Source organism: Rhagoletis pomonella, unplaced genomic scaffold (genome assembly GCF_013731165.1).
Source record: "Rhagoletis pomonella isolate Grant_MI unplaced genomic scaffold, Rhpom_1.0 Rhpom_scaffold_00016, whole genome shotgun sequence".
Lineage (NCBI taxonomy): Eukaryota > Metazoa > Arthropoda > Insecta > Diptera > Tephritidae > Rhagoletis > Rhagoletis pomonella.
The window spans coordinates 79,289-103,579 of NW_023458570.1; the positions used below are offsets into that span (position 1 = coordinate 79,289).

At 35.0% G+C, this 24,291-nt stretch overlaps 3 protein-coding genes across 3 annotated transcripts in view; 1 reads left to right on the plus strand and 2 right to left on the minus strand.

Moving 5' to 3' along the window:
* The window catches only part of LOC118749408 (cytoplasmic dynein 2 heavy chain 1-like), a 162,277-nt gene that overhangs the window by 61,348 nt on the left and 76,638 nt on the right, over nt 1-24,291 (minus strand). The gene's annotated exons all lie outside the window — the stretch shown is intronic.
* LOC118749445 (putative nuclease HARBI1) lies at nt 17,027-19,014 on the plus strand. Its single transcript, XM_036484245.1, has 3 exons — nt 17,027-17,387; nt 17,447-17,873; nt 17,945-19,014. Exons 1-3 carry the CDS (start codon nt 17,269-17,271, stop codon nt 18,476-18,478), a joined length of 1,080 nt encoding a protein of 359 aa, XP_036340138.1. The 5' UTR covers nt 17,027-17,268; the 3' UTR covers nt 18,479-19,014.
* Nucleotides 19,252-19,942, minus strand: LOC118749446. The gene is made up of 2 exons (XM_036484246.1): nt 19,537-19,942; nt 19,252-19,480 (listed from the first exon to the last, which is right to left on the minus strand). Exons 1-2 carry the CDS (start codon nt 19,723-19,725, stop codon nt 19,268-19,270), a joined length of 402 nt encoding a protein of 133 aa, XP_036340139.1. The 5' UTR covers nt 19,726-19,942; the 3' UTR covers nt 19,252-19,267.

The following is a 24,291-nucleotide window of genomic DNA, read 5'->3' on the forward strand; positions in this document are numbered from 1 at the left end:
TTTTATTGTGCTTGCCACATAACAGCAAAACGTTGAAAATTATTGAAATCGGACTAAAATTACGGCCGCTTTTCATGTAACGGTAAATTTCAGAAATGCTTGAAACTGCAATATTTCGAAATTTAAGGACGCCAATTTACTCAAAATTGATACACCCTGGCTTACCATCTAGCGGTAGCTTTCGGAAAGTTGAAAAAACATATATTTAATACTTGCGCCGGGTATTTAATGTTCGGCTCCACCCGAACTTAGACTTTCTTACTTGTTGTATCTATGTTTGAAGTCAAAGTTATGAGTTATGCTTTTCTTTCTTAAAGTTAACTGTACTAAAGAGCTTTAATATTTATGACAAAATACATTTCGTTTTATTTATTTAGTTACGGTTAGAACATCGTCGTGTACACATGTGTCGCTACTCGCTTGAGTGCTGACCCCATGCGCCTACTAACGTAACATTTTTTCGCGGAAGTAAGTTTTAAATTTTTTTTTTTAAGTTTGAGGTCGAAATTATGTTTTTCTTTTTTAAGTTAACGATAATAGAGTACTTTAATATTTTTGTTAATACACACTTCCTTTTTTTATTTTGAAAACTCTTTTTTAACACTTTTATTGGGATCACTGAGGACTCCATGCGACTAATTGTGTGATTTTCTTTATGCGCCTTATTAACGGTTAATAATAAATAACACAAATCACTTATATAATATTGATGTACAAAAAATCTTCTTTAAAAATACGCATACTTTTTAAAAATATTTGTGTCAACACATTTTGTAATAGGACTGCGCAATTATTAAATTTATTATAACTCATATTGATTGATTAATCGCACAATCCGCTTTTAAGAGTTCGGCGCTAAAAATTAAAAAACAACCTGTAATAAGGCGAGATCAGCTATTCCCACAATTTCTTCAAAATCATCTATAGTGTCTGAATCATTTACTTCCTTCAAAGTTAAATAGTGAATTGGAAGGTCCCTGAAACTCGCCATCTTGTGATTTACGAACTTTTCTGGTGACAAAATCAAAGCTTTTTTAGAAGTATTTAATTGACTAGGTAATCGTTTCAAAAGTTCTTCGATTAGGGTGATCAACATTTTTTGACATTCTTTTAATATGATTGTTAAGTCAAGTTGATCACGCAGTTCATTAGCCTCTTCTGTAAAATTATCGTGGAAAACTAAGTTTTTTATATTTTTAAAATTCGGAAAAATTTATTTGAAGGGAACAAAATGGCCAAAAATCGCTAATGGCGATTTCCAAAATTTTTACGCGCAAATATCCAAAAAAAATCGCCAAATTGGCGCGAAATCGCCAAATCTGGACACTCTGTTATCAACGCTGATCAGATTTTACCCCCGAGGAGTACACAAAAAGGTTTATTACTGTATATACTGTGATTTATTGGTAATTCGGTTTGTGAAATGGTAAACAAATTATTGAAATTTATTTATTTGATGTGTATTACATTTCATTAATGCAATTTTCTGTCTTTTCAGACTATTAATTATAAGCACAGCATCATCAACGGTGATTGCAAGAACTACTGCAATCCCTGCGGTTTTTTTCTTGGTAAATGCGTTCTGGTCGTGACAAATGGTGATCTCCCAAATCGACCGGGAATAAGGTTAGTCATTTTAAATTGTATATCTTTGATCGTCGACATTATATGACATGTCATCATTGCAGGCTATTGTTGCAAACCAAATCGCCGCAACCACTGCTGTGGTAAATATGTTCCAGCAGAACTGCCCACCGCCGTCGGTGTACTGATTTCGATAGCTGAACAAACGCCATCTCATGGGCATTCCCACAGCTTGCCGACACTAGCTATTATATCACGTGTGAATGCAACTGCGGCTAAATTTGGTTATTAACAGTGCAATAGTACCATGTCATTGGCAAAAACAATAAGGGCTGCTGGCACTGAAGGTTGTAAAGTTTTTGGTATCGATGAACTTACTCGAAGAAGACGATGGCCGAAAACATATGATGAAACATCTTCTGGCATGCCTTTGACAATCGTTAAGTCAGACAGAGGCTTCACATACGATATTTCACACATGGCTGGAATTCGTTAGCGGACAGAGCACACATTTACAAAATATTTATAGTTCTGCAGAACGTGCATGCATATTCGATTTTATGGGTCTATTACGGAGGACAACCGAACTTCAGTTGGTTGGCCAGTGGCTGAAATGGTATTACCGATGGCAACTAGCAACTGAAAACTGGCAACTAAGTTGCTATATTGGAAACTGCATTTTTGTGGCTGCCGAAAAATTTTGATTGAGATACTTTATTTATTTTTTCAACTTCTTTTTTTTAAATTGTACCACCTTGAACTTTATGAAACTTAATTATTGCTATTCATAATAAAAAACATTTTCATTTCAGTGGCGCTGTCCATCGGCAACCCAACTGAAGTTCCGTTCCCATCCATAATCGATCCATAAGTCATAATCGCACGAACTAATCAAGGCTATCATAGAATCCATCGTAGTCCGATTTTTCGTGAAATCTACGAAAATGCTATTAAGTTCGAGTAGCTACGAACGCAGCGCTTGATTTGAATACACAGGTTTATAGCAGTTCAGATTCAGTGATCGCTTTTTCGTAGATTTTAAGAATATGTTTTCTCCTTTGACAAGATGTTGGAGAATCGCGGCAGCACAGCCGTATACCTACTCTATGCTCTTACGCGCATATGCTAAATTTGTCGCACCTAGCTAAAGTGCTTGACAAAGGCAGAAGGCATATCTTCAACATTATAACTTAGAGTAAAAAAGTTTAAGGCATGCAATAAAAGAATACAACAGAACCAAAAAATGTTCTCAAAACTATTAAACATAAAAAATTGCACGAATAAAATTCATAATTTAAAATAAAATATCGCAATTTTTTTTTATATGTACATACATATTTACAAAATGAATCTTAAAGCACCCACAGTAAGTCCTAAACATATAAATGACTAGTAAGAAAAATAATAAATAACAGTAATATGAAAAAGTATGTCGAGAAATCTCTAAATAGTAGCGAAACTGTATCTCAATAATGAAAATTAATTTAAACAAAAAATACAACGGACTTCAATGCCCATTCAGGTCGTTCTGGTTGCGTAGATCCGACTGGCCTCCCTTTTTTTAAAATCTTTAAAAAAATGAATACGTATTCTACAGAAAAAATCAAGATACATATTTAAGGATTTTAAGTAAAAATAAATAAAGGAAAACTTGTTCGTGATATCTCGACCAAGGTGTATCCATGATTTCATCTATTTGTTTTTTGTTTTACTTTTATTTGGCATTTGAGTTGCTCTAAAAATTTCAGTTTTATAAAATAGACAAACTTCAAAAAATAAATGATGGCCGACGAATTGAACAAGCGGTTTTACCTTTAAATATTTGTATCATGGGTGTATTAAACAAGGGGCCGTATGCATAACAGGCTAACCTAATATTCGCGGCTTGCGTTTTGGTACGCATGCCGTCGAATTTGTTTTTTTGCGTCACCCGAAATTGACTTGCATGCGTTTGCATTTGATTTCATATAAATGTCAAATCAAAATGTGTCGCAGAACAAAAATTGGAAATTGAGTTAGCTTCATACGCACGCCGTTCAATTTCGGTTGATCTCATACAAGTTGCATGTGCATGAGAAATTTTTGACAATAAATTGGCGGCGTGCGTGAATATTAGGTTAGCCTGTAAGACCTAAGCAAATGCTTTTTCTTAAAATTTCAGACCTTTCACTAAATTTTTTCAAATAAATTTAAGTGAAAGGTATGAAAATCTCAGAAAAAGTAATTGCTTAGTTTTTATGCATACGGCCCAAGGTGTTATTGACAAACGATTCAAAATTCATACAATTTTTTTTCAATTTGACTTTATAGGATGGTTCTTCTGAGAGCATGGTCAAATTCAATCACGCTTTGTTAAATACATTTTTATCTCTACCAAATAATATACTTCCTCTGTAAATATTTTTTGAAGTGTTCCAAAATTCGCTCCGAGCGCGTTCACTGTTTATAATTTGATTTAAATAGTTTGTCAAACAATTAATACTATAGTTTGATCGGAGTTAATATATTCTTCAGTAATTAATTATATTATATTATATTAAAACATAAGCTTATGAGAAATTATTTAGTCTTAACATGCATATTTTATATCGTGTTCCAAAATTCGCTCCGTGCGCGTTCACTATTGATCTTTTGCTTCAGATATTGTTTGTCAAGCATTCAGTAGTGAAGTTTGATCGGAGTTTATATATTATTCAGTAATTAATCATATTAAATTGAAATATAAACGTATAATATGGTAGAAAGTTAGAAGTTATTTAGTGTTAATATGCATAATTCGCTCGGTGTTCCAAAATTCTCTCCGAGTGCGTTCACTATTGATCATTTGATTTAAATAATTGTTTCTCAAGCATTCAGCAGAGCTGTAAAACTGTGAAATCATTTAAAATTTTAATCATGAAATATTTACAAGTAGGATTTCATTCATTTTCCTTTGGTCTGGTAGTGTGGCTTATATTTTTTTCAATCTACAATCATTAAAAAAAAATTGATTTCACACAGTAAGGTAGTAAATACCTGAATGAAAAACTGAGAATGCTGAAGTAAACAGAATTAAATACTGAATTAGCTTCCAGATGAATGAACACTTTGCTATGTGTGCATTCTCTAATTCAGTTCTAATAAAATTTTATACACTAAGAAAAATATATAAGTTTAGATAATGGAATAATGAGGTGTATGAACTTTAAAACGATATTGACATAGTGTCGCGTATCAATGCACGCGGCCACGCGGGCTAAGCCATGTCCTACGAATGAATGGTTGTGCTTGGACTCCTCCACGCATGAAACGCAGCTTGATCACATGAACATATTGTACAAATTTATAGTTTTGGTTGTTTAAAAACTGAGTGCAAAATGTTCCAAGACAATTAGTATCTATAATTTTTTTCTTTTAAAGATTGGAAAATCTGCAGAACAGAAATAATCAAGCATAACAACCATCAAATGATAGCAGCTTTTATCATTCAGTCCATGGTTTATCCACATACAAATAATGTCCTTTTTTAGAATATTATGATCAGTTTTTGTTTGTAAAGAACGATATTCTCATTTCCCAATACCAGGCGCCCATGCATGTTAAGTAACAAGTTTTCTATCTCTACGTACAAAATTGTTTGTATAAATTTTAAAATTTCCAAAATTCTACTTTGTACAGTTCAAAGGCTTCTACAAAAAAAAAATTATTTAAAAGTTCTACAAACAAATTTATACATATAGAAAGCTTGCTACTTCATATTGTGGCGAATACTGCGGCAACGCGAAGCGAACTACGAGAAATAGGCAGAATGTTCGAGGAATGACGTAGAATGTTCCACAAAGAGAAACGTCAAGTTGGATGAACACTGCGAACAGCGAGAGAAAGAGAATGAGCGATAAACTTCAGAACGTTCTAGAGTTGCCATAAGTGTGAGCGCAGGTATATAAGAGCCACGACACAGCGGAGTTGGGACAGTTACAAGTCAGCAAGCTACAAGTAAAGTGAGCGGAGAATCGAGTTGCGAATAAGCAAGCTATAAGTTTAATTGTGTTAACAAGTAGTAAAGCGTTGTTATTGCTTTAACAAGTATTGTAAAGTGTTTTTACTGTATTAGCAAGTATTGTAAATTGTTTGTTGTACAATAAAGTTAATTGTACTACAATTCGGTCATCGTTAGCATTTATTTAACAATCCAGCGATACGAGCCCGAGTATATTTGGGAAATCCCTCAAGGTTTCGAGGATAATCGTAACAATATGTATGAGCGCCTGGTATTGAGAAATAAAAATATCTCTTTGTACAAATAAAAATTTAGTTCGTTAAGTAAAATTGACCGCAAGTCTCCCTCAAAAACATGCAGTTGGTTTAAAACAGCATTAACAGAATATCCAAAGCTGGTACGTTCTTCTGGTCTTAGGTAATGCTTTACCAAATTGCAGCAGTAGTAGAAAAGCAGAAGAAGAAACGACTATTTTCTCCTATAAATATTTTCTTCAAGGCATATTTTTTCAGTGTAGTACTGAATGATCAAAACTGTTTGCATTCAATCAAAATTTACAATCACGATGATTGCGAATACTTTTGTTATATTCACATTCTATACTGAATGGAACTCTGCCATTCAACAACACATTACGTTTGTTTTTGTTTCAAAATAATTTAAGCCACTCAGGAATGAGGTTTTTTTTATACAGCCAAACAATCAAAATTTTGAAACGAGTGCCAGGTGAATGCAGATCCTACTGATTCAATCATTTTACAGCTCTGGCATTCAGTACTTTAGTTTGATCGGAAATTATATATTCTTAAGTAATTGATCACATTTTATTAAAATATAAACGTTTAATAGGGTAGAAATTGTGAAATTATTTAGCTTTAGCGGCCAGAGACAATTGCAGAAAACTGCAACTACTCGTTAAAACTTACAATAAAAGCAATGTAGATGAAAGTAATAAATATTATTATTAAAATCAGATCCATATATAAAACATTTTACATCATTTATTTGAAGTAAATCGGAATATATTTTTACATATGTGGAGATCTGGCAGCGCGAGAGATCTGGCAGCACCTGGAGATTCTGACAGCAATGGAAATGGCGCGGTTGCCGAAGTGTGATTTGGTTCGGTTAAGTGAAATGTTCTATGAAACTGAAGTCTGATTAAATAAAGTGTATTTAAATAAATACTGTGTTTGTCTTATTACTGGTGGTAAAGGTGAGTCGTTACACTGGCGACGAGGTAAATTTGTGAAAATAAAAATCTAAAGAGAACCCAAAAAGAAATAGGTAAATCGAAGCTGGCATAAAATATGCCGAAGCCCGAAGCAACTGACGTACATATGTATATGTAAGAAAAAAAAAGCAGCATACATAATTGTACGTCGGCGAGCTAAATGATAAAATTTCTAGCACAAGTGGCAAGAAATAGCAACTGGCATATGCAAAATATGCCGGCGAGCACGAAGAGCACGAAAATTGGTGTAATACACCAACGGTCAGAGACCGAAACAACTGGCATACATATATGTATGCATGGAAACATACATAATTGTAAGTCGGCGAGCTCACTGAGACAATTTTTATTGCAGCGACAATAAATAATTGAAAAACAAAAGAAACTGGCACAAAATGTGCCGGCGAGCAATACAAATCAAAAAAAATTACACCAACGATCATAGCAACTGGCATAAATTATGCCGGCGAGCAAAAGCAACTGACATACATACAAATGTACGTTTGTGTGTGTAATCGTATAACATTGTATGTCGGCGAGCAAAATAAGCAAATGAAAATTTGCAAAAGCAACTGGTATACAGGAAAAAAAATAGGCAAGGCGAATGGATACGAGGTGATGGCAAAGCAAACTCAAACGCATTTTACTTTGCTCTATTGAAATCAAACAACGAGCAGTCAGCTGTTCGTTTGCTGTCACCTAGTACAATAATTCACCTTACAAAGAAGTGTACCGGCGAGCTAAAGAAGAATAGTGTGAACAAAACAAACAAAGAAATTGAAAGGCAATTAATATGTTTAAATGCAAGACGCATTCACCACATGAGCTGCTGTTGAAATAGCAATAAGTTCGCCGTATTTTGTTTCTCGACCAAAAGACACCAAAGAAAAATAAAAATCGTATACGCATAAATAGTTTGTATTGCTTTGTTATGTTTTGCACGACAAACTGCAAAGGCAAAATTGCATTTGATTTTGTCCGTATTTCTTTGCGTGTTTGCTATCAGCTGGGGTGAAATCGTCTCGCAATAATTTATGTTCACAATTTTTGAAAGAAAATAAAGTTGGTACTGAAAATTTCAGTGTTATTTGCCATTACAAAATGAAATAAATGTATTTGTTTTATTTTCCCAATAGGATAACAAATATTAGAAGAAAAATTTGCGACTTGATAAAACAAAGGCATTCAATCCAAAGTAAATTGGAATCATGAACATAGCGGACGTACCACCATTTCTGTGCAATGCAATTGATAAAGCACTTAGTCGTTCGGAGTGGGAGAAGTGGTACCGGGCCTTTTATCTATACCTTGAAGCCGAGGACATCAAAGATCCTATTAAAAGAAAGAATAAACTTTTGCATTTAGGAGGGATGCAGCTTCAAGAGGTTATCTACAATATACCTGGCGCGCTCATAGAACCTGAAGAGAAGAAAGATGTGTTTAAGCATTTAGTAGAAAAATGAATGATGAAACAACCGATAAGGTAAAAAGGAAGAAAAATGATGCTTCCAAAATCCACTGTGTTGCAGGGGATTACAAATCTGATGGCGAACATGATATACTTAACGAATTTAATTGTTTTAAAGTATCAGACAACTCCAATGAAAATTTAAATGAGCTAATAGATTGTTTCATTGGTGGTCACAAAATTTCGATGCTGATTGACTCTGGTTCACGCTTTAATCTTCTCACAGAAAATGACTGGAAAAGTTTGTGTAGCAAAAATGCCACAGTATGGAATATTCGTAGTGAGTCAGATGTTCAATTCCGGGCGTACGCGGGAAAAGACCTGCTGAAAGTAAAACTTGTATTTGAGTCTGTTATTGGTATTGATTTGAATTCAAATGTGATTTCCTCATTCTATGTTATTGAGAATGGAAGACAATCACTGTTGGGTAGAGATACGGCCATAAAACTAAGCGTTTTGAAGCTAGGCATCGAGGTAAACGCGCTTGAAAATCTGGTTCCTTTTCCGAAAGTAAAGGGAATACAGATATCCTTGACCATTGACAAGTCAGTTAGACCAGTACAACAACCGCTTAGGCGAATTCCATCTGCGGTAGAGGAGAAGGTGGACCAGAAGTTGAAAGAAGCGTTAGCACAAGATATTATCGAGTCAGTAACAGGGCCAAGTGCGTGGATTTCACCCATAGTAATTGTATTTAAAGAAGATGGTGACATCCGTTTATGCATAGATATGCGACGTGCAAATAATGCTATTTTAAGGGAAAACTACCCATTGCCTACATTTGATTCTTTTATGACGCGACTCACAAGAGCGAAGTATTTTTCTAGATTAGACCTCAAGAACGCCTACCACCAATTAGAATTGGACGAACAAAGCAGAGAGATAACCACATTTATTACGACCAAAGGCCTATTCAGATATAAGCGACTTTTATTTGGGGTTAACTCGGCCCCTGAAATCTTTCAGCGAACTATGGAAAATATACTGGCTGGTCAGAAAAACGCCCTTAATTACCTAGATGACATTATCGTATATGGTGAAACAGAGGCCGAACATGATAGGAACTTACAAGGCGTTTTAAAGTTTTTGAGGAGTTTAACATAAAGCTTAATGACTCGAAATGTATCTGGAAAGCACAGAAACTGACATTTTTAGGACACGTGTTGTCTTCGGATGGAATCGACCCTGATCCAGAAAAGATTAATGCCGTTTTAAAATTTCGAGCGCCCTCTAGCAAAGAGGAAGTCAGGAGTTTCTTAGGTTTAGTAACATACCTTGGCAAATTTTTGCCTGATCTGGCGGACGTCACTGAGCCGCTAAGGTACCTGATTAAAAAGGACGTAAAGTTTGTGTGGGGTCCGCAACAAGAAGCCGCATTTCAAAAATTAAAATATAGTTTGGCAAAAATACCAACGCTTTCATATTTTGACCCAAAGAGACGTACTCAGGTAATAGCTGACGCAAGCCCAGTGGCGTTGGGCGCGATACTCCTTCAATTCCAAAATGAGTCACCTCAAGTCATTTCGTTTGCCAGTAAATCCCTGTCAGAAGTGGAACGTCGGTATTCACAGACCGAGAAGGAAAGTTTGGCGTTAGTCTGGGCAGTTGAACGGTTTTATTATTATCTGGCAGGGATAGAATTCGAACTCGTCACGGACCATAAGCCACTAGAAGCAATTTTTAAAACTACATCAAGACCGCCGGCAAGAATTGAGCGCTGGGTTCTCCGTTTACAATCTTTTAAATTTAAAATAATATACAGACCGGGAAAATACAACATTGCTGACACCTTCTCGAGATTATACGTAGGAAAACCCTCTAACACGTTTGATCAATATGGAGAACAGAGTCTTTGTACCATTATTGAAAAGTCTGTGCCTCGAGCTCTCACAATTTTAGAAATCTATCAAGGTAGCTCCTCAGATCCCGAACTCTTAGAGGCAATTAGAAATGTTAAGGAAGATACTTGGGGCGACAAATCTACTAACAAGTTTTTTCCTTTTCGCTTGGAGCTATGTGCGGTTGGAAACATGCTTCTATGGGGAACTAAGATCGTTATACCCAAATCGTTGAGATCTCGCGTCCTGGAATTAGCCCACGAGGGTCACCCAGGCGAAACAGTAATGAAGAGAAGAGTTCGATCTAAGGTCTGGTGGCCCCTCATCGACAGGGAAGTTGAAAAATTCGTTAAAAACTGCCGCAGTTGCTTGCTAGTATCTAGGCCCAACAACCCGGCCCCAATGAAAAGACGTGACTTACCGGACGGGCCGTGGATTTCACTCGCAATGGATTTACTGGGACCTTTACCAAACCACGAGTACATTTTTGTTGTTATTGACTACTATTCACGTTATCATAAATTGAAATTTCTTAAAACAATAACTGCAACGGCTATAATAAATTTTCTGAATGAAATATTTTCAAGATTGGGGTATCCAAAATCCATCACTGCGGATAATGGCCGACAGTTTGTAAGTGAGGAGTTCAAGAACTATTGTTTAGAAAATGCGATTGAATTGATCACATCTCCACCGTATTGGCCACAGGCAAACGGGGAGGTAGAGAACTTGAATCGATCTTTGCTTAAGCGTCTACAAATTGCCAATGCACAGGGAGAAAACTATAGAAAAGAAATCCAAAAGTTTGCTCTCATGTACAACGTAACCCCACATGGAACAACAGGAAAATCACCATCAGAACTTTTATTTAATAGGCGCATACGAGATAAGATTCCATCGCTACAGGACGTCGAAGAACCGTTCCTGGACCTTGAAGCCAGAGACTTAGATTGTGGCAATAAAGAAAAAGGGAAAAAGAGGGGGGATGAGGACCGAAGAGCCAAAGAAAACGAAATTGCAGTTGGAGACAAAGTTCTGGTACGTAATACGATACTCCCAAATAAGCTGTCTACGACGTTTAATGAAAAAGAATTCGAAGTGATTAAACGAACAGGGAATGACGTTGTAGTACGTGGTAATGGCAAAGAGCTACGACGGAATGTGAGCCATTTGAAAAAGCTTCCAGTACCTGAAGTAACAGAAGTTGACAAAGATACAGCAAAGCAAAATACTAATCCACCGTTGAAACTTACTTTGAAAAATATAGGAGGGATGTGGAGATCTGGCAGCGAGAGAGATCTGGCAGCACCTGGAGATTCTGACAGCAATGGAAATGGCGCGGTTGCCGAAGTGTGATTTGGTTCGGTTAAGTGAAATGTTCTATGAAACTGAAGTCTGATTAAATAAAGTGTATTTAAATAAATACTGTGTTTGTCTTATTACTGGTGTTAAAGGTGAGTCGTTACAACATATAAGATAGTTTCCATTTAACTCATAAAGTACATATTTCACTACAAATATTTTTAAGATCATTTCGAATTGCAAAAATAGCGCTAATTAGTTGTATTGAAGTATAAAACATTTTATTACGTTCATGTTTACTTGTAAAGCGCATAAAAATATTTCTCTCGCCATTTATCCGATGTTAAAATTGTTCACTACATTATTTTGCAGCACAGCACCCTGAATGCGGTAAAACAGTTGCTCGCAACCCTCAAGTCCTTTATGGGGACCAAATTAACAGCCACAACAACAAAAACCTTTTCTACTGGTATACTGTGTTGCCGACCACTGCAAGCAGCGTTGCCAGGTTGCCCTTTTTAACGTCATTTGGACGTTTTTTGTATCCTGTTGACGTTTTTTGTGTAAAAAATGACGTTTTTTAACTTCCCAGTAATTTTCTCTGTGAATAAATCTTATAAGTAGAACTGGTTTTGAATTATTTTCTTAATAAATCTTTACAAGCTTTGTGTTTTGCAGCAGCTGCTTCAAAAGATATTTATTCCTTGGATACAGATGATTCTAATATTATGCAAACCAAGTGTACGCGCATTTTTTTGGATTCTTGGACAAAGGCTGGTTGTGTAAACACTTCAGGTTACGAGACTAATTGTAATGTTTGCAACTGCACATTAAAAGCCAAATCAGGAAGAGCTGATCTATTGCAACACGCACGCTCGCAAAAGCATCAAAAAAGCTGTAGCAGCATAAAAAGTCAGCAAAAAGTAGGCAACTTTTTTAAGATTTCATTGAAAATGTAATGAACGAAAAAAGGCTGAAATATTGCTATGCTCCTTCTTAGCAGAACGTAATTTAGCATTTTCGACAACCGACCCCCTAACTAAATGTCTACAAAATAAAAATTATTAAAAATCAACGCGATTATGTAGCCTCATTAGCCAAATTATTGCCTGAAATTTAATGGGCTATCAAACTGCATACTCAAAAAAAATTTAAAAAAATCTGAATAAAAAGTTGCAAATATAGCTGAAACTTTGCAATTTTTTATAATTTTTGCACGAAGTTTGAAATGTGGATTTATATTTTGTTTATTAAATAATCAGCGTGGCTTTTATGGGAAAATAATAAACATTAAATAAACAAAAGAAAAACAGCTAAAATCGATCAAAATGTTGATGACTTAATCAGCTGATCACAAGTGTATGTATAAAATCATTTTTATATTAACGATCTCAAACCAGTTTACAATGAATTCTAAATGTACTCTGTCGAAATGACATTTTAATATACCTTACGTACATATGTACCTTTGTATACAATAAAAATTTAATAAGAAAATTTTTTTGTACATTCATTTGAAAAAGAGGTTTTTGGGTAGGAAATGACGTTTTTTCAGACCAAGAGGGACGTTTTCTCATGCCGAAGACTTGGCAACACTGGTTTGCACCAGTGCGATTATGTAGCCCCTTTAAACTTGCACATTATTGCCCTGAAATTTAATGGGCTATCAAACTGCATACTCAAAAAAATTTCAAAAAATATGAATAAAAAGTTGAAAATATAGCTGAAACTGTGCAATTTTTTATAAATTTTGCACTAAGTTTGAAATGTGGATTTATATTTTGTTTATTAAATAATCAGCGTGGCTTTTATGGGAAAACAATAAACATTAAATAAACAAAAGAAAAACAGCTAAAATCGATCAAAATGTTGATGAATTAATCAGCTGATCACAAGTGTATGTATAAAATCATTTTTATATTAACGATCTCAAACCAGTTTACAATGAATTCTAAATGTACTCTGTCGAAATGACATTTTAATATACCTTACGTACATATGTACCTTTGTATACAATAAAAGTTTAATAAGAACAATTTTTTGTACATTCATTTGAAAAAGGCGTTTTTGGGTAGGAAATGACGTTTTTTCAGACCAGGAGAGACGTTTTCTTATGCCGAAGACCTGGCAACACTGACTGCAAGGATGACATCATACGAAACTCTTTTTCTCGTGATAGCGCTGTGAAAAGGTTCATTTTTATAACATCCCCCAATATTGCCACAGCAGCGAAAATCTTACTGGGAGATTTATTGAAAAAATATTTGTGAACTTTTTTATTTAACAAAACAAGCAAATATTTTGGATTTTTAGTATCTTCTTAATTATTTAGTGTTAAAAATTACCATATAAAATGCCTTTTCTTGCAAACGCTATAATTTTTTAATGTGTTTGCAGGAATTCCATTGAAATTAAATCGGTGTATTTTGTGCGTATCTAGTGGCAGCTCGCTATTTTGCTTGTCAGCTGTTCAGTCCAACTTTATTTGACAGTGCTGCCAATTCAGAAAACGAGTTTAAGTTAGATTCTCGGAAGAAAAATGAGAGAGTTTCATATCATGTCGTCCTTGACCACTGATTTAAAGCATTTCTTAACGTGAATTTAGTACCGACAAAGTGGACTAAAATCGAGCGGTTTTTTATGAATAACTTTTGAACGGTTTGAAAAAAATCAATTCCCGCCTCCTGTTTCTTAATACTGGCAGTAATACGCGTTGCTTGATACCTCTTCAGATTATTTTTCATTATTTTTGGGTGGGGACTTTTTATATTTCATTCAACTTATGGGTTGCAACTATTTGAAAATCACACGTGTCATGGTTTCAAGATCTAAATGTATACTCTTACTACAAATTGTGCAAGAAGCGTCTGACCAAAAATATCTCCAACATAAATAACACCACCGGTAAAATTTTCGCATAAAGCGAAGCGCACATTGGCGCGATTCTGTCGTTGCGAATCCGCAAGCCCAAAAATTACAACAATGCTACCCATACATTTTAATGCGCTAGCGCACACTTGCACGATTCCGTCGCTGCGAATTTTTCGAACATTCAATGTTCCTCTTTATTGACGCGTTCGAAACGCGGCTTGCAGCGTTTTGAAGGCGTCAAAGAAGAAGAAGAAAGGTGTCACAGCAATAAAGGCAAAGAAAAAAAAACGTGTAATGTACAAAAACTAATAAAAACGTTCGTAATAATAGTATTTTGTACGATTTGGGCACGCCGAGTGCGAAAATACACGAAATAAAGGGAAAATTGAGTGAATTGTACATCGGAAATCGACGCGAAAAAATCGCTCAAGTGTGCGCACGTTTGCGGATTCGAGGTTAACAGCCGAATTCGCAACGTATTCGCAACGATGGAATCGCGCTAATGTGCTACTGTGTGCGGCAAACACAGCGGATCATAAATTGAACCCGATCTCTATCAAGAACATATCGTTGTTGTTGCATTTGCTTGCAATTTTTTTATCCGGATCCCTATCATTGCCCAAGGAAACACAGCAAATTACTGTGTGTCGAACTTCCTCCACGATGGTTTTGTAGTCCATGATAAATAGTGCCTCAACAGAGGCAAAAACTTAGGTTCGCGTTATTGTAATATTTCGTAGAAATCATCGATATCTATATTAATAAAAATCACGGTCGTCAAAACTCGAGAACGGCTGAACCGATTTGAATAATTTTTTTCTTGTATTGTTCGGTATAATACCAGAACCAATGATATCGCAAAAAATTGGAGGGTTGCCACCTATTTGAAAATTTTTAAACCCAATTATATTGATAAAATAAATAAATTATTACAATATGGGTATAAAATTAAAGAGTTTTAAGAAAGATAACTGCTGGATATATTTTTGACGAGGGTTGCCACCTATTTGTAAATTTTAACTCAGACAAATTGATAAAATAAATGAATTATTGCCATGTGGCTGTAAAACTAAAGAGTTTTAAGAAGGCGTACAGCCGAAAATATGTTTGAAGAGTGTTGCAACCTGTTTGAAAGTTTAACTGAAGTACATCGATAAAATAAATGAAATATTACATTATGGGTATCAAATTAAACAGATTTAAGAAAGATATCTGTTGGAAATATTTTGGAGAAGGGTTGCCACCAATTTTTAAATTTTAACTCAGTTAAATTGATAAAGTAAATTAAATATTGCTATGTGGGTATCAAACTAAAGAGTTTTAAGAAGGCTTACAGTCGAAAATATTTTAAAGGAGGGTTGCCACCTGTTAAAAAATTAAGCGCAATTTTATTGTTAAACTAAATGATATATTACAACATAGATATTAAATTCAAGAGGTTTAAGAAAGATAGCTGCTGGAAATATTTTTGAGTAAAATTGCCACATCTTTGAAAATTTAAACTCAGTTATTTAGAAAAAATAAATGAAATACGGTAATTTGGGTATGAAACTTTAGATTTTTAAGAAGGCTTACAGCCGAAAATATGCCTGAGGAGGGTTGCCACCTGTTTGAAAATTTAACTCAATATAATTGAAATAGGTATCAAATTAAAGAGGTTGAGGAAAGAAAACTTTAGGAAATACTTTTGTGCAGGATTGCCACCTATTTTAAAATTTTAACTCAGTTACATTGATTAAACAAATGAAATATTGCAATGTGGGTAGCGAACTAAAGAGTTTTTAAAAGTCCTGCAGTAGAAAGTTTCTTTGAAGAGGGTTGCCACCTGTTTGAAAATTTATCTCAATTAAATGGGTAAAATAAATGAAATGTTACAATATCGGTACCAACCTAATGCATTTAAAAATCTTGATTTAGAAATCTATATTTATATATATAAAAATATTGTGTTCCTTTGTCACGGTCATCGAAACTCGAGAACCGCTGAACTGATTTGAATAATTTTTTTTTTGTATTGTTCAGTATCAAAGCAGGATCATTTATATTACAAAAATAAATAAATGAAGTATTTCAATATTAAGGTTTACGGCCGAAAATATATTTGAGGAGGGTTGCCACCTGTTTGAAAATTTAACTAAATTTGCATAATTGATAAATTAATTGACTTATTAAAATATAGGTATTAAATTAAGGAAGTTTAAGATTGATGGCTGTTGGAAATATTTTTGAGGAGAGTTGCCACCTTTTTGAAAATTTTAACTCGAAAGCTTAGTACGTTGCACCAATGTATTTTCAATATAAAGCGATAAAATAAACCAACGAAAAATTAGTCCCTTGTCAAATATGTTTGACTTATTATTATTTTTTTATGGATATGTACAAATGTAAAGCGGATACAGACGATGGGTGGTGGCTGATGGTCGTTCCTGGTTGAATACGGGAAAATAAGTACCCGCGCTCTTTTCAATAGAATTGAGTTCAACCTCAAAGCAGTAAAACTGTTGGCTGTTGTTGCTAATTTGGCGGGAAAAATTTATGACAGTTTCTAATAAATACATGTGTACATATATGCGTACCGTGGACCGTTTTGGATTGATTAAATAAATGAAATATTGCAATGTGGGTATCAAACTAAAGAGTTTTATGAAGACTTACAATCTAAAATATGTTTGAGGAACAATATGGGTGCCAAACGAAAGGTATTTGAAAAATCCGGATTTGGAAATATTTTTTATAGGATTCAGGGCTGTTCTGAAATCCGATCGAAATTGATTTCGCATCGATTTGGATTTCCGACTAGGAATCAAAAAGGTGTTCGGCAATCCTATCGAAATTGAGAAATTCGAACAAAAAGCAAATCCTATTCGAACTGTCAAAATTGAAATGTTTAGTTGCTGCGTCCATTGTTTACATTTATATTTCATTGTAATTATTTCATTTGTGAAAGAGTAGACTGTTTGTTATTGAAAACTTTGACAAAAAGTTGAAGAAAATGAGTTTTTGGTTTGTGGCTGCGATTGCCATTGAAATTAGAGAACAAAATAACATGGAAAAGTTAAAGAGGAGAATTTTGCGTGACCACAGCAATCCGCTAAGTCTCTCAGATGCATTGTGAGCTTACTCAATGAAAATTTATAAATTACTAATAATTTGATTTAATCTTTATATAGATTTGTTGCTCAATACCGTCTAAATAAGGATGCGTTCTCCATGGTATTAAGTGAAGTGGAACCATACTTAAAAAATATGTCCATTCCACCTATTATTCAATTGGCTGCCACACTGAGGTTCTTTGGTGAAGGAGGTTACCAGAGGTCAGTAGGAACAGATGCAAATATCCAATTAGGTCGTAGCACTGTTTCCAAAGTTATTGGCAATGTGCTTACCGTCCTCGAATGGAAACTCTGCCAAAAGTGGATCAAGCTAAATGTGTCAGAAAGTGAGCGACGCCAATGTAAATCATTTTTTTTTAACAAATGGGGGATACCTGGTGTAATCGGGTGCATTGATGGCACCCACATCGAATTAATAAAGCCACTAACGGATGCCCCCTCGTATTACAATAGGAAGGGTTATTTCAGCATAAATGCTATGATTGTGAGTATATATGTACATGAACATATCGTTATTTTGTTTACGAGTCTCTCTATTTAAATAATAAATTGCAGATATGTGATCACAACATGACAATTCAAGCTGTTGATGCAACGCATCCCGGCTCCAGCCACGATTCTTTTATCTGGAAGCTCAGCAATGCATATTCTCATTTTGTGGCAAAATATCGGGGTGGCGAGCGTTGTTTTCATTTGTTGGGCGATAGTGGTTATGGCATTGAACCATTTTTGATAACTCCATTTAGGAATCCAATTGCCAATACAATAGAGCATAACTTTAATGTAGTACACGCTTCTGCGCGTAATATTGTTGAACGAACTATTGGCGTCTTAAAATCTCGATTTCGTTGTTTAATTAGTTGCTTGCACTACAGTCCACAAAAAGTTGTTAAAATTATTAATGTCTGTTGCGCACTTCACAATGTGTGTAGACACTACAACGTTAACTTCGATGAAGAAAATATTACTGAAAATATTAATTTCCAAAATATGAACAACGAAAATAATATCGATGATGAAAGAGTATCATCGTTATATAACGAAGGAGTTCGTGTCAGAAATGAAATAGCAAACAATCTTACAGTTTGAAGTTCAGATAAATTTATTCATTTTTCAATGTCTTTTATATTTTTTTCGCATATACAGACACACAGTTAGTGGCAGTGAAAATCGCGCAGTAAGTTTCTTCAATTTTTTTATATAATAAATTTGTTTATGAAATAATACTTCACATACATATGTAACGGAAAGTTTCAAACCTTGTAACAAATTAACAGAATTTAGTAAAATTTTCATAAAAGTTTCGAATTGCTTAATCTTTTTTTTTAGCAAAATGTTTGGCATGTAGTCTTAAAGACGATTTTATTACAGTTTATAGTTGGAAGAAAATGCGTAACACCGTTACTTAAAACTCCATAAACTATAATTAAATGGGCTATAGGACTACATGTCAAACATTTCTCTAAAAATACTGAGTTTTATATTTGATGAAAATTTAACTAATTTTTATAAATTTGTTACAAAGCTTCAAACTTTCAGTTATATGGTTTTTTTTGAAGTGTGAAGTGTTATTTCGTAATTAAATTTATTTAATTTAAATGAAATAAATGTAAAAAGAATAAAAGAAATTTACTGGACCATTTTTATTGACTCATTTCATCTTAAAATATACTTTAAAGAAAACTTGTACTAAAAACTAATACAAAAAAATAATTTAAAAAAATAAATCAAAACAAAACAAATTCATACATAAATAAAGAAATTCATATTTACAAGCTTGTACTAAAAACTAATACATGAAAATAATTTAAAAAAATAAATCAAAACAAAACAAATTCATACATAAATAAAGAAATTCGTATTTACAAAGAAATGTTGCTATTTTTTATGTAGTATTCTTTCTATATTTTCATGGTGATTTTTAAAGTCTTCTCTGATGCCATCCAACGTTTCGTTCGTTTTTTCCATTGCGTCACAGAAACGTTGCATGGCTGCGAGGTTCTCTTCTCGGTTTTCCATCAACGAATCCAGAACGCCTTCAACCTTTCTGTTGAAATTTTTTTGTAACTCCAGGGATTCCTTGAGACAGTCCTTGAAAATGAACACAATGTTATGCTGGATAACAGAATATCTTAATAAACTATTACCAGTAAGGAAGTTTCTTTTTTTCTTTTTGGAGTCGATGCCTGAATATCGTGTCGTGCCCGTTTTTGGCCTGTGGAAGTTGAGGGCATCACTTCTTCCTCAGTTAAATCTAGTACCTCCACCTCCAAGTCCACTGTTTCATCCAGCCCAAAGGATGTAGTCTCGGAAATACCCTGCACTACCGTGTACATTCCCGTAATACGCGCAAGAGTTTCCTCAGCTTCAGTCAGAGAATACTTATTGAAAATTCCGCCACCAGTCTCGGTAGATTCCCTGCGGTTATGTGCAAGTTTCTTACGCACCTCACACTTCCAATCAGTGAAAGTCTATTTTGAACACAATTTAAAATTTAAATTTAAATTTTCTTCTTTAAATTTATCAACATTGTATTTGTATTTATTTATTAATTCTACCTTTTTCCAACTATTGACATCCTTATATGGGCCCTGACTATTTAAAGTGTTAGCCAGCTCTTGCCATTGCTGCTCGACTTTCACCCGATCACCTTTGGCGTGGCTTTTGGCTATGTCCGGATTCCGTTCCATAAATTCTAGCAACGTCGCGCTTTGAGCTGCATTCTTGTGTTTACCCCTTTATTAAAAAATACCGATTAATGTATGAAAGGCTTAAAAAAAACTTTTTACTTACATTTCTTAGCTTTTTTTGCTTTATAAAAATAAAAACCTGTAAAAACGAACTAATTCCGCCAACTAATACCGCGTCGGTTTTATTCTAACGGAATTCTCCGATAAATCGAAATACAGAACACCAAATTCGTTGAATAATCGGATTCGAACATAGATTCCGATAAATCAAATTCGATAGGATTACAGAACACGACTATGCAATTACGATCGGATTCAATTCCGATTCCGATAGAAATCGGATTTCAGAACAGCCCTGATTATCACCTATCTAAAAGTAAAGACTGAAAATATTGAAATTAAATGAAATATTATATAACTGGTTCCAAACGAAAAGTATTTGGGAAAGATTTACTAGGGAATTTTTTATAAATCTTTCCCCTTATCCAAAATCCGAACATTGTAAATAAATATAGAATTTACAACATCTTATCAAACGAAGTGATCATATTATCAACGAAGAGCTGGTTAATGTAAAAAATTCATAAACAAGTAATTTTTAAGCAAACAACACACCGACTCCAATTCTCATATAAAAGTGTAATAGTGCCGTTAATTTTATCATGATCCAATGATCGGATCTAAACCAAATTAGTATGGGATCACCTGGAAATCGGTTGACGTTGTCCAAAGTCATGCGGTAACATGCATAAAAAAAAATCCGACGAATTGATAACCTTCTCCTTTTTTTTGAAGTTGGCTAAAAACGACTGAAACAAATAACAAAATGATAAAAGAGTACCGAAAACATAAAACTTTCGCATGAAAGCTGTTTAAAAAATACTTAGGGCCTTTTGCACCATGTCTAGTTAACGCTAACTGGAGGTACATCCTTCAGTTAAGCACCTTAACTGCTTTATCGATCACATGTTATATGATGGGTGTCGATAACGTCGATAAAGATGTTTAACTGGGAGGTAGAATTAACTAGACATGGTGCAAACGGCCCTTAATGAAAACATAAAATTGTTGACACCATTCCCTAGCATTATAAATCAGTCAACTTTTAATCGTAAGGCACTCCGCACATTAAACGCCTAGTCATAGTAGTGTAATCGTTCCGACGTACAAAAGTATGAAGCTTTTATACCGAACACATGTATTTCAATGAAGCTCGGTATATTACGATTCATAATCATGTTTTCGACTAATCATAAAAACTTCATGAATCGAAGCGCCCAACATTGTAAGGCGCTTGCCGTTTTGATATCGGCATTTGTTTACTTTTTTGTGCTCCAAATACAAATTATTTGTCATTTCAGTAGGAAATAATTGAAAATTAATGATTTTGTGCTAAAAATCGTGCCAATTGTTTTAAGCCATAAACGTTTATGCAATATTTTATTGCAGAAATGTTCGCGGAAGTGTATTAGTAAGAAAGACCGGCCCGAAAATGTGTAATGTGCGCGCAAGCAGGGCTTACGCAGGGCGCCCAAGTGTGCAGAAGTCGAGTCGTCATGCATTCGTTTTGACATGACAAAACGATTACTCTACTATGATTAATCGCGTAATGTGCGGAGTGCCTAAGCAATTTCGTTTGGGGTCGCCAAGGCCTACTACGTATATTGCGAGTAAAGAAATTTTGAATAACATGAGATAATGGCCCGTAGTCATAGTCAAAATAAAGTCGACTTTAAAGTTAGTTGCAGCTTTTTTGACAGATATCCCATTGAAAATTATGTCAAAAAGCTGCAACTAACTAACTAAGTTAGTTGCAGCTTTTTTGACAGATATCCCATTGAAAATTATGTCAAAAAGCTGCAACTAACTTTAAAGTCGACTTTATTTTGACTATGACTACGGGCCATTATGATTAGGATTATCATTATGAACTCCTATTCCCAATCAAGGATTCCCAAATTAAAGCGAAAGCAGAAGAGCATTTACGATCGCATGATGCAAATGTTAAGATAATAAGAGCTGCAGAACTGAACCATGTAGGAACATTTTTTTACAAGGGCGTGTAGTTTCTGGCGTATGGCGCTGACATCGACATCAACGGTAACAAAAATAGCGAAGTCTCTTCTGCCTTTTCCAAGCTGGATAAGGAAGCAAAGCGAATGCGCCTGGTGGTAAACGAGGACAAGACGAAGTATCTCCAGTCACCGCGCTCGCGCCTTGGAACCCACGTCACTGTTGACAGTTATAATTTCGGGAAAGTGGAGAATTTCATTTACTAGGGAACCAGCACTATCACCGATAAAAATATCAGTATGGAAAACCCACGCAGAATTACGCTTGCCAACAGGTGCTGCTTTGGACTGAGTAGGCAATTGGGGAGTAAAGTCCTTTCTCGACGTACAAAAACCGCACTCTATAAGTCACTCATCATGCCCGAGCTGTTATATGCCGCAGAAGCTTAGACAATGACAACATTTTATGAGGAGGCTCTTGGAGTATTCGAGAGAAAGATCTTACGGAAGATATACAGGCTTCTACGCATGGGCGACGGGGGTTACCGTAGACGATGGAACGATGAGTTGTATGAGCATTACAACTAAATGTACATAGTGCAGCGAATGAATATAGAGCGGCTCCGCTGGCTTAGACATGTCATTCAATAGGAACCGAAGTTTCAGGTGTAAAAGAATTCAACTCGCAAGCCGATGGTGGTAGCAGACGAATAGGAAGCACCCATTGCAATGGAGAGACCAAGTTGGCACAGAGAGAAATGACTCGCGTTCTTAAGAAGAATATGCAAATGATAAATGACGGAGTTGGGGGACCATTTTCTTGGATGCGCCAGGAGGAACTAGGAAAATATTCCTTATCAGATGGATTTTGGCAACGGTTCGATCAAAAAATTACATTACCTTAGCTATCGCTTCGTCTGGAATTGCTGCGACATTATTACCAGGTGGAAACATTGCCAATTCAGCTCTTTAGCTGCCATTGAACATATAAATCATCGAAACTCCCACGTGCAATATTTCCAGATCATCCGGTATGGAAAAGGTTTACCAAAAAATTAAATTCATTGTTTGGGATGAGTGCACCATGGCACATAAAAAATCGTTTGAGGCTTTGTATCCATTGTTGCGGGATTTGCGTGGAAACGTTCAACCATTCGGGATATTGCTCGTAGGAGATTTTACGAAAACATTGTCTGTAGTTTCTCTATTAACACGAGAGATAAATGCTTGCCTGAAATATTCAACATTGCGACAAGACGAACATACATACACTGCAGCTGAAGTATTCGCGCGACAATAACTGGACATTGGGAACGCAAAGCTGCCAGTCAATGAGAGATTAAGACGAATTTTATGGCCTGATAATTTTTGTAAATTAGAAACATCGAAAGGAGAGCTGATCGAAAGAATGTTTCTTTATTAAGAAAATTAATTTTAGGAATCACGATTGGCTCAGTAAACGGGCTATTCTTGCTGCGAAGAATAAGGAGGTCTATCAACTAAATAATAGTGGTATTGACAACAGTCGTTGCTTGAGCTGGTCAGCTCTTTTACTAGACTGCCAGACCACTTGCTCACTTTGGTGAATACCACTAATGTTATTCAACATTCAACATGAGGAAATAGCATATACCTCGATAAACACCGTTGTGGAAAAAGACCATCCAACGAAATTTTTGAACTCGATTTATCTTCCAGGGAGACCCCACATACCGAAATTGAAAATAGGTGTGCCAATTATCATTTTGCGGAATATTAAACAGCGAAAACTCTGCAACGGAATACGACTCGCAGTTAAGAAATTTATGAAGAACGTAATGTAAGCAAGGATTTTAACGTGGCCTTTCAAAGGTGAAGAATTCCCATGATTCCATTTAATGATGATGATTCAATTTAAAAGATTTGAATTCCCAATTCGATTGACAAATATTGTGTGCACACGAGTACTTATTACATAACCAAACACGTATGAAACGTATGCTTTGTTTCGTTAATAATATATAACAGAAATATGCCACAGCAAAGCGTGGCAGGGTACAGCTAGTTCTCAAATAAAGAAAATGTTCACTTATTTATTACGAAAGTGCTGCGGTAAGTGGCAAAAAGAGTTTAGTTCTATAAGTAGGGTATTTGGAAAACGCCACCGTGAAACATATATAAAAAGGTAATTCTCTAGGGTGGGGTAACAACCCCTAAAAAA